Below are 19,582 nucleotides of genomic sequence, written 5' to 3' on the forward strand. Positions count from 1 at the left end.
AGGAACAATCACCCACAACACCCAACACCAAACAGGCTACCTAAATATGGTTCCCAATCAGAGACAATGACTAACACCTGCCTCTGATTGAGAACCATATCAGGCAAAACACAGAAACAGACAAACTAGACACACAACATAGAATGCCCACCCAGCTCACACCCTGACCAAACAAAACATAGAAACATACAAAGCAAACTATGGTCAGGGTAGTGACAGTACCCCCCCCCCAAAGTGCGGACTCCGGCCGCAAAACCTGAACCTATTGGGGAGGGTCTGGGTGGGCATCTGTCCGCGGTGGCGGCTCTGGTGCTGGACGTGGCCCCCACTTCACCATAGTCTTAGTCCGACTTAGTCCGCCACTTCCGTGGCCTCCTAACCGCTGCTCCGGCAGCGCCGGACAGGCAGGAGTACCTGTAGGGATGAGACGGAGAGACAGCCTGGTGCGGGGGGCTGCCACCGGAGGGCTGGTGCGTGGAGGTGGTACCGGATAGACCGGACCGTGCAGGCGCACTGGAGCTCTTGAGCACCGAGCCTGCCCAACCTTACCTGGTTGAATGCTCCCGGTCGCCCTGCCAGTGCGGCGAGGTGGAATAGCCCGCACTGGGCTATGTAGGTGAACCGGGGACACCATGCGCAAGGCTGGTGCCATGAAAGCCGGCCCAAGGAGACGCACTGGAGACCAGATGCATAGAGCCGGCTTCATGGCACTTGGCTCGATGCCCACTCTAGCCCGGCTGATACGCGGAGCTGGTATGTACCGCACCGGGCTATGCACCCGCACTGGGGACACCGTGCGCTTCACAGCATAACACGGTGCCTGCCTGGTCTCTCTAGCCCCCCGGTAAGCACAGGAAGTTGGCGCAGGTCTCCTACCTGGCTTCGCCACACTTCCTGTGTGCCTCCCCCCAATACATTTTTGGAGCTGACTCTCGGCCTCCATCCACGCAGCCGTGCTGCCTCCAGCTCTTCTTTGGGGCGGCGATAATCTCCTGGCTGTGCCCAGGGTCCTTTACCGTCCAACTCATCTTCCCATGTCCAGTCCTCCGTGCGCTGCTCCTGCTGCCTGTCACCACGCCGCTTGGTCCTGTTGTGGTGGGTGATTCTGTAACGGGATTCTTCCGTCACAGCGTGGTTGAAATTCATGTTTGTTTTTAATAAGAAAACTATACATATAATAAACTACAAAAACAACAACAGTCCCGTGTGGAACAAACACTGAGACAGGAACAATCATAGAATGCCCACTCAGATCACACCCTGACCAAACAAAACATAGAAACATACAAAGCAAACTATGGTCAGGGTGTGACAATTATATAATTTGGTTTTTGATACATTTATGATATTATATAATTTCGTTTATGATACATTTATGATATTATATCATTTGGTTTATGATACATTTATGATATTATATAATTTGGTTGATGATACATTTATTATATTATATAGTGTTATTTGGGCTATGAAACATTTTTGATATTTTATAATTTGGTTTATGATACATTTATGATATTCTATAATTTGGTTTATGATACATATATACTATATTTATTATATAGTATATAGTGTTATTTGGGTTATGATACATTTATACTATATTTATTATATAGTATATAGTGTTATTTGGGTTATGATACATTTATGATATTATATCATTTGGTTTATGAGACATCGTTATAATTCAGCACCCCATGATCATTTTCTCTCCCTATTTTAGTAAAGTGTGTTACTTCAAGCTTAGTTGAGATGATCAAATCAAATCAAATGTATTTATATAGCCCTTCGTACATCAGCTGATATCTCAAAGTGCTGTACAGAAACCCAGCCTAAAACCCCAAACAGCAAGCAATGCAGGTGTAGAAGCACGGTGGCTTCTAAAAAAAACTCCCTAGAAAGGCCAAAACCTAGGAAGAAACCTAGAGAGGAACCAGGCTATGTGGGGTGGCCAGTCCTCTTCTGGCTGTGCCGGGTAGAGATTATAACAGAACATGGCCAAGATGTTCAAATGTTCATAAATGACCAGCATGGTCGAATAATAATAAGGCAGAACAGTTGAAACTGGAGCAGCAGCACAGTCAGGTGGACTGGGGACAGCAAGGAGTCATCATGTCAAGTAGTCCTGGGGCACGGTCCTAGGGCTCAGGTCCTCCGAGAGAGAGAAAGAAAGAGAGAATTAGAGAGAGCATATGTGGGGTGGCCAGTCCTCTTCTGGCTGTGCCGGGTGGAGATTATAACAGAACATGGCCAAGTTGTTCAAATGTTCATAAATGACCAGCATGGTCAAATAATAGTAAGGCAGAACAGTTGATACTGGAGCAGCAGCATGGCCAGGTGGACTGGGGATAGCAAGGAGTCATCATGTCAGGTAGTCCTGGGGCATGGTCCTAGGGCTCAGGTCAGTTGAAACTGGAGCAGCAGCATGGCCAGGTGGACTGGGGACAGCAAGGAGTCATCATGTCAGGTAGTCCTGGGGCATGGTCCTAGGGCTCAGGTCCTCCGAGAGAGAGAAAGAAAGAGAGAAGGAGAGAATTAGAGAATGCGCACTTAGATTCACACAGGACACCGAATAGGACAGGAGAAGTACTCCAGATATAACAAACTGACCCTAGCCCCCGACACAAACTACTGCAGCATAAATACTGGAGGCTGAGACAGGAGGGGTCAGGAGACACTGTGGCCCCATCCGAGGACACCCCCGGACAGGGCCAAACAGGAAGGATATAACCCCACCCACTTTGCCAAAGCACAGCCCCCATACCACTAGAGGGATATGATGATGGCGCTACTTTGACAACGGCCTCATTCACAGTTTTCTTTCACTCTCTGACCACAGCTTTCGCTCTCATGACTCCATTCAGTTGTTCTTTCTAATCCTCAGTACCCTACTGTATTGTATATGCAACTTCATTGAGTCTCGACATCTTCACAATAAACCCACAGATTATCTTCGGCTCCATCTCAGATCCAACAGAAAGCCCCTCTCACATTGTGAGCATGAGTCGCTTCCTCCGTCCAGAAAAAAAACACAGGAAGCATATAACTGCTGCTTTGTCTGCTGGCAGACCACTGGCCCATTGTCCGGCTCGCCCCGACTGGAGAGAGACAGCCATGGAGAGTCATAGGTGACCTGACCCCAGACGATTGGTTAGAATGACTCAGATGGTCCTCCCATTTGACAGTTTAGGGGTCAAGGGTCAGGGAGCCCTCAGTGAAGATGTTGACCTTCCTGTGACTTCTTTGGATCTTTCTCAGTCTTTCCTTGATTACTTGTGTCCTCTCTATTTGCAACCTTATCAAAAAATATTGATGGAGAAGATCTGAAGGGGAGGGGCCTTGGATGTTCTCTTCCAATGTGTTTTGAGGAGGCAAGGAGACAGGACATGAGGAATCAAGGAAAGACAAATTGAGATATACCCTCTGCATCTGCCTGGTGAAAGGTCACTGATTTCCTACCATCCACAGCACTGTGGAAACACATTTTCTTCCTGGTCATCCATTACAAATTTCAGACAACTCTATTTTACACATTATATATTAAAGATCTCAGATGTTTCATTAAGTTACCACTGATGTGAACTTTATTTGGTAGTTTTAATACTGGTTATTATTAAAAGGATAGTGTAATTCACTATGAACGATACATACACAAATATCTTGTCAAAGCCTGCAATTAACGATCCTGATGTGTAGTGAATGTTGACCCTGACTTATCAATGACAAGAAAAGACTATGGTCACTGAGCGATCCCCATCCAGTTCCCATTTGTGCTCTTGTCTATCTATCTCCTTCTTACACAATGTACTTTACTTATGTACCTTGTGCCATCATGGACACTAGTCCTGTCATGTGGAAATCTCCCTGTTCAGAGTGGCGTGAGAGATGGAAGATCCCATTTCCCCTTCTCAATTATTCAACACTAGATAAGGCTCCACACCATCAAAATACCTTCACCTGTGTATGGTGTTTTCTTAGGGCCTCTCTCTCTCTCTCTCTCTCTCTCTCTCTAACCACCCCCATCTCTCTCTCTCTCTCTCTCTCTCTCTCTCTCTCTCTCTCTCTCTCTCTCTCTCTCTCTAACCACCCCCATCTCTCTCTCTCTTTCTCTCTCTCTCTCTCTCTCTCTCTAACCACCCCCATCTCTCTCTCTCTCTCTCTCTTTCTCTTTCACTATTTTAAATAAGAGCCCCAGGATGCATCAGGCAGTCCGATGGGAGTTGGTATCTTTTTTTGGTCTGTTGTGCTGTGCGGTCGTCCCAGTGCGTGAGAGCGATGGGCCCCATCCACTTATCTGGTCTCGTTTAGCACCCTTAGACACGCAACTCCCACAATACACAGAGAGAGAGAGAGATATTTTAGAGAGAGAGAAAGACCTTAAACTGAGTGATATTCTACGTTGTTTTCTTCTTCTCCTTCTTATTATTTTTCTTCCTTCTTCTTCTTTTTCTTCTTGTTCTTCTTGTTCTTCTTTCTTCTTTTTCTTCTTGTTCTTCTTGTTCTTCTTTCTTCTTTTTTGTTCTTCTTGTTCTTCTTGTTCTTCTTGTTCTTCTTTCTTCTTTTTCTTCTTGTTCTTCTTTCTTCTTTTTCTTCTTGTTCTTCTTGTTCTTCTTTCTTCTTTTTCTTCTTGTTCTTCTTTCTTCTTTTTCTTCTTGTTCTTCTTGTTCTTCTTCTTGTTCTTCTTGTTCTTTCTTCTTTTTCTTGTTCTTCTTTCTCTTTCCTTCTTTTTTTATTTTTCTTGTTCTTTTTTTCTTCTTGTTCTTCTTTTTCTTCTTCTTTTTCTTCTTGTTCTTTCTCTTTCCTTCTTCTTTTTCTTTTTCCTTCGTTCTTCTTCTTTCTTCTTTCTTTTTCCTCCTTCTTCTTCTTCTTCTTCTTCAACAGTATCGCAGCACCAAGTCTTTGACCAAAAGGCTCCTTAACAGCTTCTATCCCCAAGCCATAAGACTGCTGAACAATTTAAATGGCCAACGGAGTATTTACATAGTCACTTCACTCCTAGTTACATGTACAAATTACCTCGACTAACCTGTACCCCCGCAAATATAGCCTCATTATTAATATTTTGTTGTGTTACTTTTTTATAATTTCTGACTTTAGTTTATTTGGTAAATATTTTCATAACTCTTTCTTGAACTGCACTGTTGGTTAAGTAAGTATTGCATTTCACAGTAAGGTCTACACTTGTTGTATTTGGCGCATGTGACAAATAAAGTTTGATTTGATTATTCTCATTATTCTTCTTACTCTTTTCTTCTTCTCTCTGAGAGACAAATTAGCAGCAGGTGAGAGGAGGATTGTCGGTATGCGACTGAGGACCCCAAAGGAAATAGGCTCTCATTCATAAGGCCTGCCCTGCACAGCAAAGCATTACTTAGTTGTTAAGCTGCAGACATTCCAGCATTCTCTGATTAGCCGTTTGTTATCTCCCGCCAGATCAAAGCTAATTTGCTGTTCATTATGTGATATTATGACTTAAATGTAAATTACACATGAACAAAAAAAACAGCAGCTGCCAAGACTGAAGGGGTTGTCTGGGTTAAAGAAACACTTTTTCTGTTCTGGGTGAGGTTTCACCATCATCTAATTTCTGGGTGAGGTTTCTCCATCTCTGTTCTGGGTGAGGTTTCTCCATCATCTCTGTTCTGGGTGAGGTTTCTCCATCATCTCATTTCTGGGTGAGGTTTCACCATCATCTCATTTTTGCGTGAGGTTTCTCCATCATCTCTGTTCTGGGTGAGGTTTCTCCATCATCTCTGTTCTGGGTGAGGTTTCTCCATCATATAATTTCTGGGTGAGGTTTCTCCATCTCTGTTCTGGGTGAGGTTTCTCCATCATCTCTGTTCTGGGTGAGGTTTCTCCATCATCTCATTTCTGGGTGAAGTTTCTCTGTTCTGGGTGAGGTTTCTCCATCTCTGTTCTGGGTGAGGTTTCTCCATCTCTGTTCTGGGTGAGGTTTCTCCATCATCTATGTTCTGGGTGAGGTTTCTCCATCATCTCATTTCTGGGTGAGGTTTCTCCATCTCTGTTCTTGGTGAGGTTTCTCCATCTCTGTTCTGGGTGAGGTTTCTCCATCATCTCATTTCTGGGTGGGGTTCTCCATCATCTCATTTCTGGGTGAGATTTCTCCATCTCTGTTCTGGGTGAGGTTTCTCCATCTCTGTTCTGGGTGAGGTTTCACCATCATCTCATTTCTGGGTGAGGTTTCTCCATCTCTTTTCTGGGTGAGCTTTCTCCATCATCTCTGTTCTGGGTGAGGTTTCTCCATCATCTCATTTCTGGGTGAGGTTTCACCATCATCTCATTTCTGGGTGAGGTTTCTCCATCATCTCTGTTCTGGGTGAGGTTTCTCCTTCATCTCATTTCTGGGTGAGGTTTCTGCATCATCTCATTTCTGGGTGAGGTCTCTCCATCTCTGTTCAGGTTGAGGTTTCTCCATCTCTGTTCTGGGTGAGGTTTCTCCATCATCTCAGTTCTGGGTGAGGTTTCTCCATCATCTCTGTTCTGGGTGAGGTTTCTCCATCATCTCATTTCTGGGTGAGGTTTCTCCATCTCTGTTCTGGGTGAGGTTTCTCCATCTCTGTTCTGGGTGAGGTTTCTTCATCATCTCATTTCTGGGTGAGGTTTCTCCATCTCTGTTCTGGGTGAGGTTTCTCCATCATCTCTGTTCTGGGTGAGGTTTCTTCATCATCTGAGGTTTCTCCATCTATGTTCTGGGTGAGGTTTCTCCATCATCTCTGTTCTGGGTGAGGTTTCTTCATCATCTCATTTCTGGGTGAGGTTTCTCCATCTCTATTCTGGGTGAGGTTTCTCCATCTATGTTCTGGGTGAGGTTTCTCCATCATCTCTGTTCTGGGTGAGGTTTCACCATCATCTAATTTCTGGGTGAGGTTTCTCCATCATCTCTGTTCTGGGTGAGGTTTCTCCATCATCTCATTTCTGGGTGAGGTTTCACCATCACCTCATTTCTGGGTGGGGTTTCTCCATCATCTCTGTTCTGGGTGAGGTTTCTCCATCATCTCAAATCAAATCAAATCAAATTTTATTTGTCACATGCAGATGTTAATGCGAGTGTAGCGAAATGCTTGTGCTTCTAGTTCCGACAATGCAGTGATAACCAACAAGTAATCTAACTAACAATTCCAAAACTACTGTCTTATACACAGTGTAAGGGGATAAGGAATATGTACATAAGGATATATGAATGAGTGATGGTACAGAGCAGCATACAGTAGATGGTATCGAGTACAGTATATACATATGAGATGAGTGTGTAGACAAAGTAAACAAAGTGACATAGGTAAAGTGGCTAGTGATACATGTATTACATAAGGATGCAGTCGATGATGTAGAGTACAGTATATACGTATGCATATGAGATGAATAATGTAGGGTAAGTAACATTATATAAGGTAGCATTGTTTAAAGTGGCTAGTGATATATTTACATAATTTCCCATCAATTCCCATTATTAAAGTGGCTGGAGTTGGGTCAGTGTCAATGACAGTGTGTTGGCAGCAGCCACTCAATGTTAGTGGTGGCTGTTTAACAGTCTGATGGCCTTGAGATAGAAGCTGTTTTTCAGTCTCTCGGTCCCAGCTTTGATGCACCTGTACTGACCTCGCCTTCTGGATGATAGCGGGGTGAACAGGCAGTGGCTCGGGTGGTTGATGTCCTTGATGATCTTTATGGCCTTCCTGTAACATAGGGTGGTGTAGGTGTCCTGGAGGGCAGGTAGTTTGCCCCCGGTGATGCGTTGTGCAGTCCTCACTACCCTCTGGAGAGCCTTACGGTTGAGGGCGGAGCAGTTGCCGTACCAGGCGGTGATACAGCCCGCCAGGATGCTCTCGATTGTGCATCTGTAGAAGTTTGTGAGTGCTTTTGGTGACAAGCCGAATTTCTTCAGCCTCCTGAGGTTGAAGAGGCGCTGCTGCGCCTTCTTCACGACGCTGTCAGTGTGAGTGGACCAATTCAGTTTGTCTGTGATGTGTATGCCGAGGAACTTAAAACTTGCTACACTCTCCACTACTGTTCCATCGATGTGGATAGGGGGGTGTTCCCTCTGCTGTTTCCTGAAGTCCACAATCATCTCCTTAGTTTTGTTGACGTTGAGTGTGAGGTTATTTTCCTGACACCACACTCCGAGGGCCCTCACCTCCTCCCTGTAGACCGTCTCGTCGTTGTTGGTAATCAAGCCTACCACTGTTGTGTCGTCCGCAAACTTGATGATTGAGTTGGAGGCGTGCGTGGCCACGCAGTCGTGGGTGAACAGGGAGTACAGGAGAGGGCTCAGAACGCACCCTTGTGGGGCCCCCGTGTTGAGGATCAGCGGGGAGGAGATGTTGTAGCCTACCCTCACCACCTGGGGGCGGCCTGTCAGGAAGTCCAGTACCCAGTTGCACAGGGCGGGGTCGAGACCCAGGGTCTCGAGCTTGATGACGAGCTTGGAGGGTACTATGGTGTTGAATGCCGAGCTGTAGTCGATGAACAGCATTCTCACATAGGTATTCCTCTTGTCCAGGTGGGTTAGGGCAGTGTGCAGTGTGGTTGAGATTGCATCGTCTGTGGACCTATTTGGGCGGTAAGCAAATTGGAGTGGGTCTAGGGTGTCAGGTAGGGTGGAGGTGATATGGTCCTTGACTAGTCTCTCAAAGCACTTCATGATGACGGAAGTGAGTGCTACGGGGCGGTAGTCATTTAGCTCAGTTACCTTAGCTTTCTTGGGAACAGGAACAATGGTGGCCCTCTTGAAGCATGTGGGAACAGCAGACTGGTATAGGGATTGATTGAATATGTCCGTAAACACACCGGCCAGCTGGTCTGCGCATGCTCTGAGGGCGCGGCTGGGGATGCCGTCTGGGCCTGCAGCCTTGCGAGGGTTAACACGTTTAAATGTCTTACTCACCTCGGCTGCAGTGAAGGAGAGACCGCATGTTTTCGTTGCAGGCCGTGTCAGTGGCACTGTATTGTCCTCAAAGCGGGCAAAAAAGTTATTTAGTCTGCCTGGGAGCAAGACATCCTGGTCCGTGACTGGGCTGGGTTTCTTCTTGTAGTCCGTGATTGACTGTAGACCCTGCCACATGCCTCTTGTGTCTGAGCCATTGAATTGAGATTCCACTTTGTCTCTGTACTGACGCTTAGCTTGTTTAATAGCCTTGCGGAGGGAATAGCTGCATTGTTTATATTCAGACATGTTACCAGACACCTTGCCCTGATTAAAAGCAGTGGTTCGCGCTTTCAGTTTCACGCGAATGCTGCCATCAATCCACGGTTTCTGGTTAGGGAATGTTTTTATCGTTGCTATGGGAACGACATCTTCGACGCACGTTCTAATGAACTCGCACACCGAATCAGCGTATTCGTCAATATTTTAATCTGACGCAATACGAAACATGTCCCAGTCCACGTGATGGAAGCAGTCTTGGAGTGTAGAGTCAGCTTGGTCTGACCAGCGTTGGACAGACCTCAGCGTGGGAGCCTCTTGTTTTAGCTTCTGCCTGTAGGCAGGGATCAACAAAATGGAGTTGTGGTCAGCTTTCCCGAAAGGGGGGCGGGGCAGGGCCTTATATGCGTCGCAGAAGTTAGAGTAACAATGATCCAAGGTTTTACCACCCCTGGTTGCGCAATCGATATGCTGATACAATTTAGGGAGTCTTGTTTTCAGATTAGCTTTGTTAAAATCCCCAGCTACAATGAATGCAGCCTCCGGATAAATGGTTTCCAGTTTGCAAAGAGTTAAATAAAGTTCGTTCAGAGCCATCGATGTGTCTGCTTGGGGGGGGGATATATACGGCTGTGATTATAATTGAAGAGAATTCTCTTGGAGGATAATGCGGTCTACATTTGATTGTGAGGAATTCTAAATCAGGTGAACAGAAGGATTTGAGTTCCTGTATGTTTCCTTCATCACACCATGTCCCGTTAGTCATGAGGCATACGCCCCCGCCACTCTTCTTACCAGAGAGATGTTTGTTTCTGTCGGCGCGATGCGTGGAGAAACCCGTTGGCTGCACCGCATCGGATAGCGTCTTCCCAGTAAGCCATGTTTCCGTGAAGCAGAGAACGTTGCAGTCTCTGAAGTCCCTCTGGAATGCCACCCTTGCTCGGATTTCGTCAACCTTGTTGTCAAGAGACTGGACATTGGCAAGAAGAATGCTGGGAAGTGGTGCGCGATGTGCCCTCATCTCATTTCTGGGTGAGGTTTCTCCATCTCTGTTCTGGGTGAGGTTTCTCCATCATCTCTGTTCTGGGTGAGGTTTCACCATCATCTCATTTCTGGGTGAGGTTTCTCCATCATCTCTGTTCTGGGTGAGGTTTCTCCATCATCTCTGTTCTGGGTGAGGTTTCTCCATCATCTCTGTTCTGGGTGAGGTTTCTCCATCATCTCTGTTCTGGGTGAGGTTTCTCCATCATCTCATTTCTGGGTGAGGTTTCTCCATCATCTCTGTTCTGGGTGAGGTTTCTCCATCATCTCATTTCTGGGTGAGGTTTCTCCATCATCTCTGTTCTGGGTGAGGTTTCACCATCATCTCATTTCTGGGTGAGGTTTCTCCATCATCTCATTTCTGGGTGAGGTTTCTCCATCATCTCATTTCTGGGTGAGGTTTCTCCATCATCTCTGTTCTGGGTGAGGTTTCTCCATCTCTGTTCTGGGTGAGGTTTCTCCATCATCTCTGTTCTGGGTGAGGTTTCTCCATCATCTCTGTTCTGGGTGAGGTTTCTCCATTATCTCTGTTCTGGGTGAGGTTTCTCCATCATCTCTGTTCTGGGTTTCTTCCACCATCTACAGGTGTCTTTTGTTTTGTTGAGAGGGAACTTAAATTGTGATATTACTGTATTCAGAATATTTTCTAGTCTGGTAGACCAGAAACAACATTATCTCTAAGTTGTCTTTGTCAAAACTCAAAAGCTGAATGTATTATATACATGGTATGAAGTCTAACCTTTGTCAGTGGAGCAAATCATGGCTGCTTGAGTTAACGTTAATCACTCATGATTTGTTTTGGCTAATTCTTCATTCTGCGTTTCTTGATTGAGTTGGAGAAAAGGTCCCATGTGAGTGGTTTCGTTTTCCTTTAGTGTTCTGAAAGTCTTAGCATGATGCCTCAGAGCAACATGCAAATAGCCATATAATCGAGAGTGTTGGCCTTGTCAGAAGCTCTGAGCAGGTTCACACACACACACACACACACACACACACACACCCATGCACAAGTGGCTCTCTGGCAGGGAGAAAGACATGGTTTGATCTGAGTACATTGTTTAGAGCCAGAGTTCTGTAGAGCTTGTCCTGGGCTAATTGGTCCCTCTGACCAGCATTATTTGTTCTTGGTGGGGTCTTTCTCTCCTGCGATAGTGTTACCTCATATATACCTTAAAGTATGTCCTTTTTCATTCTGAGGATGTGAGGATGAGGCTTTATGGAAAATGTCAGTCTGAAACTCATGGTGACACAACATCCAAGGTCATGTTCATTTGGCACCTACGTAAGAAAACAAGGATGGACTATCTGGACTTAAGGAAGGCTCATTTTCATGTTATGTTGCACAACGTTGTAAAATGTTTGCCATTGTGTGCCCAAATGAAGAGGACCCAGGTTCCCAGTCAGTCAGAGGCCCAGTCTGAGGCTTGATATCTCAAAGTGGAGACAGATGTGAGCACTAAATAGACCAGAACATACTAAATGTTTGTTGAAACACTAAACCAACAAAAAATTAGTTAGCCTAACTGTAATTTTCATTTTACATGCAATGTTGAACATTCCCCCTCAAACTCAATCGGACTTCAGATGTACTGGGTGAAACTGCATGTGTTTCTCTAAAGGAAGAATCAAGTGGAATGGTATGTGGTCTCAGAGTGGTGCAGTAGTTATTTTGAGTCGTGGTAAAAGGATTACCTTACTGTTTGTAAAAAAAAAAATACCCTCATTAGGTGTCTGACATATCAGTTGGCATCAGTATGTCTTTAAACTGGTGCCAGTCTATGGTTGATCCAGGTGGCAGGACACTTCTACACTGTGGTCTTGGCCCTTATGTGTATCTCGCACCTACATCACGGTCAACTACCTGCATTATGGTCAACTACCTGCATCACGGTCAACTACCTGCATTATGGTCAACTACCTGCATCACGGTCAACTACCTGCATCACGGTCAACTACCTGCATCACAGTCAACTACCTGCATCACGGTTAACGGTCAACTACCTACATCACAGTCAACTACCTACATCACGGTCAACTACCTGCATTATGGTCAACTACCTGCATCACGGTCAACTACCTGCATCACGGTCAACTACCTGCATCACAGTTAACTACCTGCATCACGGTCAACTACCTGCATTATGGTCAACTACCTGCATCACGGTCAACTACCTGCATTATGGTCAACTACCTGCATCACAGTCAACTACCTACATCACGGTCAACTACCTGCATTATGGTCAACTACCTGCATCACGGTCAACTACCTGCATCACGGTCAACTACCTGCATCACAGTCAACTACCTGCATCACGGTCAACTACCTGCATTACGGTCAACTACCTGCATCACAGTCAACTACCTGCATCACAGTCAACTACCTGCATCACGGTCAACTACCTGCATTACGGTCAACTACCTGCATCACAGTCAACTACAGTGCCTTGCGAAAGTTTTCGGCCCCCTTGAACTTTGCAACCTTTTTCCACATTTCAGGCTTCAAACATAAAGATATAAAACTGTATTTTTTTGTGAAGAATCAACAACAAGTGGGACACAATCATGAAGTGGAACGACATTTATTGGATATTTCAAACTTTAAAAAAAAATCAAAAACTGAAAAATTGGGCGTGCAAAATTATTCAGCCACCTTAATTATTCAGCCACCTTTTGCTGCGATTACAGCTGTAATATGGGTATGTCTCTATCAGTTTTGCACATCGAGGGACTGATTTTTTTTCCCATTCCTCCTTGCAAAACAGCTCGAGCTCAGTGAGGTTGGATGGAGAGCATTTGTGAACAGCAGTTTTCAGTTCTTTCCACAGATTCTCGATTGGATTCAGGTCTGGACTTGACTTGGCCATTCTAACACCTGGATATGTTTATTTTTGAACCATTCCATTGTAGATTTTGCTTTATGTTTTGGATCATTGTCTTGTTGGAAGACACATCTCCGTCCCAGTCTCAGGTCTTTTTCAGACTCCATCAGGTTTTCTTCCAGAATGGTCCTGTATTTGGCTCCATCCATCTTCCCATCAATTTTAACCATCTTCCCTGTCCTTGCTGAAGAAAAGCAGGCCCAAACCATGATGCTGCCACCACCATGTTTGACAGTGGGGATGGTGTGTTCAGGGTGATGAGCTGTGTTGCTTTTACGCCAAACATGACGTTTTGCATTGTTGCCAAAAAGTTCCATTTTGGTTTCATCTGACCAGAGCACCTTCTTCCACATGTTTGGTGTGTCTCCCAGGTGGCTTGTGGCAAACTTTAAACTACACTTTTTATGGATATCTTTAAGAAATGGCTTTCTTCTTGCCACTCTTCCATAAATGCCAGATTTGTGCAATATACTACTGATTGTTGTCCTATGGACAGAGTCTCCCACCTCAGCTGTAGATCTCTGCAGTTCATCCAGAGTGATCATGGGCCTCTTGGCTGCATCTCTGATCAGTCTTCTCCTTGTATGAGCTGAAAGTTTAGAGGGACGGCCAGGTCTTGGTAGATTTGCAGTGGTCTGATACTCCTTCCATTTCAATATTATCACTTGCACAGTGCTCCTTGGGATGTTTAAATCTTGGGAAATCTTTTTGTATCCAAATCCGGCTTTAAACTTCTTCACAACAGTATCGAGGACCTGCCTGGTGTGTTCCTTGTTCTTCATGATGCTCTCTGCGCTTTTAACGGACCTCTGAGACTATCACAGTGCAGGTGCATTTATACGGAGACTTGATTACACACAGGTGGATTGTATTTATCATCATTAGTCATTTAGGTCAACATTGGATCATTCAGAGATCCTCACTGAACTTCTGGAGAGAGTTTGCTGCACTGAAAGTAAAGGGGCTGAATAATTTTGCACGCCCAATTTTTCAGTTTTTGATTTGTTAAAAAAGTTTGAAATATCCAATAAATGTCGTTCCACTTCATGATTGTGTCCCACTTGTTGTTGATTCTTCACAAAAAAATACAGTTTTATATCTTTATGTTTGAAGCCTGAAATGTGGCAAAAGGTCGCAAAGTTCAAGGGGGCCGAATACTTTCGCAAGGCACTGTACCTACATCACAGTCAACTACCTACATCACGGTCAACTACCTGCATTATGGTCAACTACCTGCATCACGGTCAACTACCTGCATCACGGTCAACTACCTGCATCACAGTCAACTACCTGCATCACAGTCAACTACCTGCATCACGGTCAACTACCTGCATTACGGTCAACTACCTGCATTACGGTCAACTACCTGCATCACAGTCAACTACCTACATCACGGTCAACTACGTGCATTATGGTCAACTACCTGCATCACGGTCAACTACCTGCATTACGGTCAACTACCTGCATCACAGTCAACTCAACCACCTGCATCAAGGTCAACACAGTACCTGCATTACGGTCAACTACCTGCATCACGGTCAACTATCTGCATTACAGTCAACTACCTGCATTACGGTCAACTACCTGCATCAAAGTCAACTACCTACATCACGGTCAACTACGTGCATTATGGTCAACTACTTGCATCATGGTCAACTACCTACATCACAGTCAACTCAACTACCTGCATCAATGTCAACACAGTACCTGCATTACGGTCAACTACCTGCATCACGGTCAACTACCTGCATCACGGTCAACACAGTACCTGCATTATGGTCAACTACCTGCAACAGGGTCAACTACCTACATCAAGGTCAACACAGTACCTGCATTACGGTCAACTACCTGCATCACGGTCAACTACCTGCATCACGGTCAACTACCTGCATCACGGTCAACTACCTGCATCAAGGTCAACTACCTGCATTACGGTCAACTACCTGCATCACGGTCAACTACCTGCATCACGGTCAACTACCTGCATTACGGTCAACTACCTGCATTACGGTCAACTACCTGCATCACGGTCAACACAGTACCTGCATTATGGTCATCTACCTGCATCGCGGTCAACTACCTGCATCACGGTCAACACAGTACCTGCATTACGGTCATCTACCTGCATCGCGGTCAACTACCTGCATCACGGTCAATTACCTGCAACAGGGTCAACTACCTGCATCATGGTCAACTACCTACATCACAGTCAACTCAACTACCTGCATCAAGGTCAACACAGTACCTGCATTACGGTCATCTAACTACCTGCATCGCGGTCAACTACCTGCATTATGGTCATCTACCTGCATCGCGGTCAACTACCTGCATCACGGTCAACACAGTACCTGCATTACGGTCATCTACCTGCATCGCGGTCAACTACCTGCATCACGGTCAATTACCTGCAACAGGGTCAAATACCTGCATCACGGTCAACACAGTACCTGCATTATGGTCAACTACCTGCAACAGGGTCAAATACCTGCATCACGGTCAACACAGTACCTGCATTACAGTCAACTACCTGCCTCACGGGCAACTATCTGCATCACGGTCAATTACCTGCAATGAAGGGTCAAACTGCTCATTGTGAAAAGTGTCTGATTTCATTGTAGAATGGAATTAGTGTTTGTGTTTACAGTTATAGTATGATTAGACCTTGGAGTGCTCTCTCAAGATGATGTGGCTAGTCATTTACAGACAGAGGAGACTGAGGTATAGCCTGTTAGTCAAACCATGGTAGGGATGATGGAGCGGCAGGTAGCCTAGCGGTTAGAGCGTTGGGCCAGTAACCGAAAGGTTGCTGGATCAAATCCCCGAGCTGACAAGGTAAAAAAAAAACGGTCATTCTGCCCCTGAAAAAGGGTTGCCCGGTAGGCCGCCATTGTAAATAATAATTTGTTCTTAACTGACTTGCCTAGTTAAATAAATGCATAAAGAAAACAAAAACATGATGTTAAAGATGCCTGATACTAACACACTGGAGAGTACAACAGAAGATCCCTATTGACCACTATTTAACCCATGCTAGTTATTATAGTGTTCCTGAGTGTTACATTTACATTTACATTTAAGTCATTTAGCAGACGCTCTTATCCAGAGCGACTTACAAATTGGTGCATTCACCTTATGACATCCAGTGGAACAGCCACTTTACAATAGTGCATCTAAATCTTTTAAGGGGGAGAAGGATTACTGTATCCTATCCTAGGTATTCACTCACCTTAGGTCATGATTATTTTTTTTCCCTCTCATGGTTGAACTGTACGTCAGACATCTCTCTTCTCTGCTCTGGGTGCTGATAAAGAGAGAGACAGACAGTGGATTACATGAAACTCAACTCCTGTAATCCTGTAAAGCATGCTGCCTCACATTAATCAGAGCATCTCCTGCCTTACTTCCACGTGGGGGCTCTGTGTCTGTCTGTGTCTGTCTGTCCGTGTCTGTCTGTCTGTCCATGTGTGCCTGTCTGTCTGGCTGCTCTTATTTATGGTCTGTTAATTGTCACTAGCGGCAGGTAGCCTAGTGGTTAGAGCATTGGACCAGTAACCAAAAGGTTGCTAGATTGAATCCCTGAGCTGACAAGGTAAAAATCTCTTGTTCTGCCCCTGAACGAGCCATTTAGACTGTCATTGTAAATAATATATTTTTCTTAATAACTCACTTGCCTAGTTAAATCAAGGTTAAGAACTAGTCTCACTCACTTTTTATAAATTGTGCTCTCTCCGTTTATCTCCAGGTTCGCTAAACCAGCCCCTATGTTCCTTGATCCAAACTTTAGACGATTCTCCAAGATCAGCAACTTTTTCCCACCTTTTGGAATAAAAACGCAAGGTATGGACCTCAGTTTTGATTCTGTTTATTTCATCCACTGACATCCATGTCTTTGTTCATAGTTAGTCAAATCACAGTTGGATGACCATGAAGAATGGGGAGCTCCTGGTAGAGGATGCTGTTGCCTTGAGAAAGCCAAGTAGCTCACCTACAGGGAGGAGGATGTAGCTATGGGCTCTGGGTCAGTGCTAAGACGAGGGAGAGAACAAATACTGGCCTTATCGAGAAGAACATCACTGCTGCTCCAAGTTATGCAGGGATCAGGCCTCTATGCAGGGATCAGGACTCTATGCAGGGATCAGGCCGCTATGCAGGGATCAGGCCTCTATGCAGGGATCAGGCCTCTATGCAGGGATCAGGCCTCTATGCAGGGATCAGGCCGCTATGCAGGGATTAGGCCTCTATGCAGGGAACAGACCTCTATGCAGGGATCAGGCCTCTATGCAGGGATCAGGCCGCTATGCAGGGATCAGGCCTCTATGCAGGGATCAGGCCTCTATGCAGGGATCAGGCCTCTATGCAGGGATCAGGCCGCTATGCAGGGATCTGGCTTCTATGCAGGGATCAGGCCGCTATGCAGGGATCAGGCTGCTATGCAGGGATCAGGCTTCTATGCAGGGATCAGGCCTCTATGCAGGGATCAGGCTGCTATGCAGGGATCAGGCTGCTATGCAGGGATCAGGCTGCTATGCAGGGATCAGGCTGCTATGCAGGGATCAGGCTGCTATGCAGGGATCAGGCCTCTATGCAAGGATCAGGCCTCTATGCAGGGATCAGGCCGCTATGCAGGGATCAGGCCTCTATGCAGGGATCAGGCTGCTATGCAGGGATCAGGCCTCTATGCAGGGATCAGGCCTCTATGCAGGGATCAGGCCTCTATGCAGGGATCAGGCTGCTATGCAGGGATCAGGCCTCTATGCAGGGATCAGGCTGCTATGCAGGGATCAGGCCTCTATGCAGGGATCAGGCCTCTATGCAGGGATCAGGCTGCTATGCAGGGATCAGGCCTCTATGCAAGGATCAGGCCTCTATGCAGGGATCAGGCCGCTATGCAGGGATCAGGCCTCTATGCAGGGATCAGGCCTCTATGCAGGGATCAGGCCTCTGCTATGCAGGGATCAGGCCTCTATGCAGGGATCAGGCTGCTATGCAGGGATCAGGCTGATATGCAGGGATCAGGCTGCTATGCAGGGATCAGGCTGATATGCAGGGATCAGGCCTCTATGCAGGGATCAAGCTGATATGCAGGGATCAGGCTGATATGCAGGGATCAGGCCTCTATGCAGGGATCAGGCTGCTATGCAGGGATCAGGCTGATATGCAGGGATCAGGCTGATATGCAGGGATCAGGCTGATATGCAGGGATCAGGCCTCTATGCAGGGATCAGGCCTCTATGCAGGGATCAGGCCTCTATGCAGGGATCAGGCCTCTATGCAGGGATCAGGCCGCTATGCAGGGATCAGGCTGCTATGCAGGGATCAGGCTGATATGCAGGGATCAGGCCTCTATGCAGGGATCAGGCTGATATGCAGGGATCAGGCCTCTATGCAGGGATCAGGCTGCTATGCAGGGATCAGGCTGATATGCAGGGATCAGGCCGCTATGCAGGGATCAGGCTGCTATGCAGGGATCAGGCCTCTATGCAGGGATCAGGCTGCTATGCAGGGATCAAGCTATGACAGCAAAGCATCAACCTGCCCCATCTTCCTGCCCCTCACTTATCCATTCTAAAACAATGAGATCACCCATTTAATTAAAGTGTTTCATCTCATCAAAGTTTTACATAAATATTTTGGGTTCAATATTAATATAATGGAATCTGTTTTAATATAAATCTGGCTAAATGTAGTGATGATAACGAGTGTGTCAGTGCTCTAAATATCTCTGGAAAGGTATCAAGAGATGGCTGTGTAGTCTATCTCATCATGTTGCGTGTGCAGAACATGTTAAGATCATGTCTTGATGTTCATGGTTCTAGGTATCAGAGGAAGGGTGAAAGCTAGCTAGCGTTCTCGTAGAAATCTGTGACTCTGAGAACTGTGTCCATCAATGTCCTGCCCTTTGGCAGTAGCATTGAGAAGCACCAACACAGCAAGCACCACTGTCTGACCGTCACATCCTTCTGCCTACCAGTCACAGGCCCTGATTACCACCCAATCCCAGGCTTTTGATCCTCACACCGCAAGTATCCCACCCAAACACATGCTAATGGTGTAATGAGTCGCTACAGTATGTAGCCTTGTCTTCAAAACAGCATCAGCTAATCAGTTTTATTTAATTGAACCTTTATTTATACAGGTTATTCTCATTTAAATGTGTTAATCAGTAATAATCAGTGAGGTATTTGTGGCCTGACTGCCTGCCCTCATGCTCATGGCTGATCTGAACCAGGAAGCCCAACCAACACAGACTCTCTTCTCCCATCCAACTAACACGTCCTGGGCATTTTCTGTTCTGAGGCTCAGTAGTAGGGCTCCCGGGTGGCGCCGCGGTCTAAGGCACTGCATCTCAGTGCTAAAGGCGTCACTTTAGACCTTAGTTAGATTCTAAGCTGTATCACAACCGGCCATGATTGGGAGTCCCATAGGGCGGCACACAATTGTCCCAGCGTCGTCCGGGGGTAGGCCGTCATTGTAAATAAGAATTTGTTCTTAGCTGACTTGC

General features: G+C 45.9%; 1 protein-coding gene across 9 annotated transcripts in view; it reads left to right on the top strand.

The window, feature by feature from the left end:
• LOC118393206 (CMP-N-acetylneuraminate-beta-1,4-galactoside alpha-2,3-sialyltransferase-like) overlaps positions 1–19,582 on the top strand; it is an 87,893-nt gene that overhangs the window by 30,168 nt on the left and 38,143 nt on the right. For all 9 annotated transcript variants that reach the window (XM_035785657.2, XM_052461157.1, XM_052461166.1 and 6 more), the window contains one exon: positions 16,823–16,917. In XM_035785657.2, the coding sequence (XP_035641550.1) occupies positions 16,823–16,917 (95 nt within the window). The remainder of the gene's footprint in view (positions 1–16,822; positions 16,918–19,582) is intronic.

This window comes from Oncorhynchus keta, chromosome 1, assembly GCF_023373465.1.
Source record: "Oncorhynchus keta strain PuntledgeMale-10-30-2019 chromosome 1, Oket_V2, whole genome shotgun sequence".
NCBI lineage: Eukaryota > Metazoa > Chordata > Actinopteri > Salmoniformes > Salmonidae > Oncorhynchus > Oncorhynchus keta.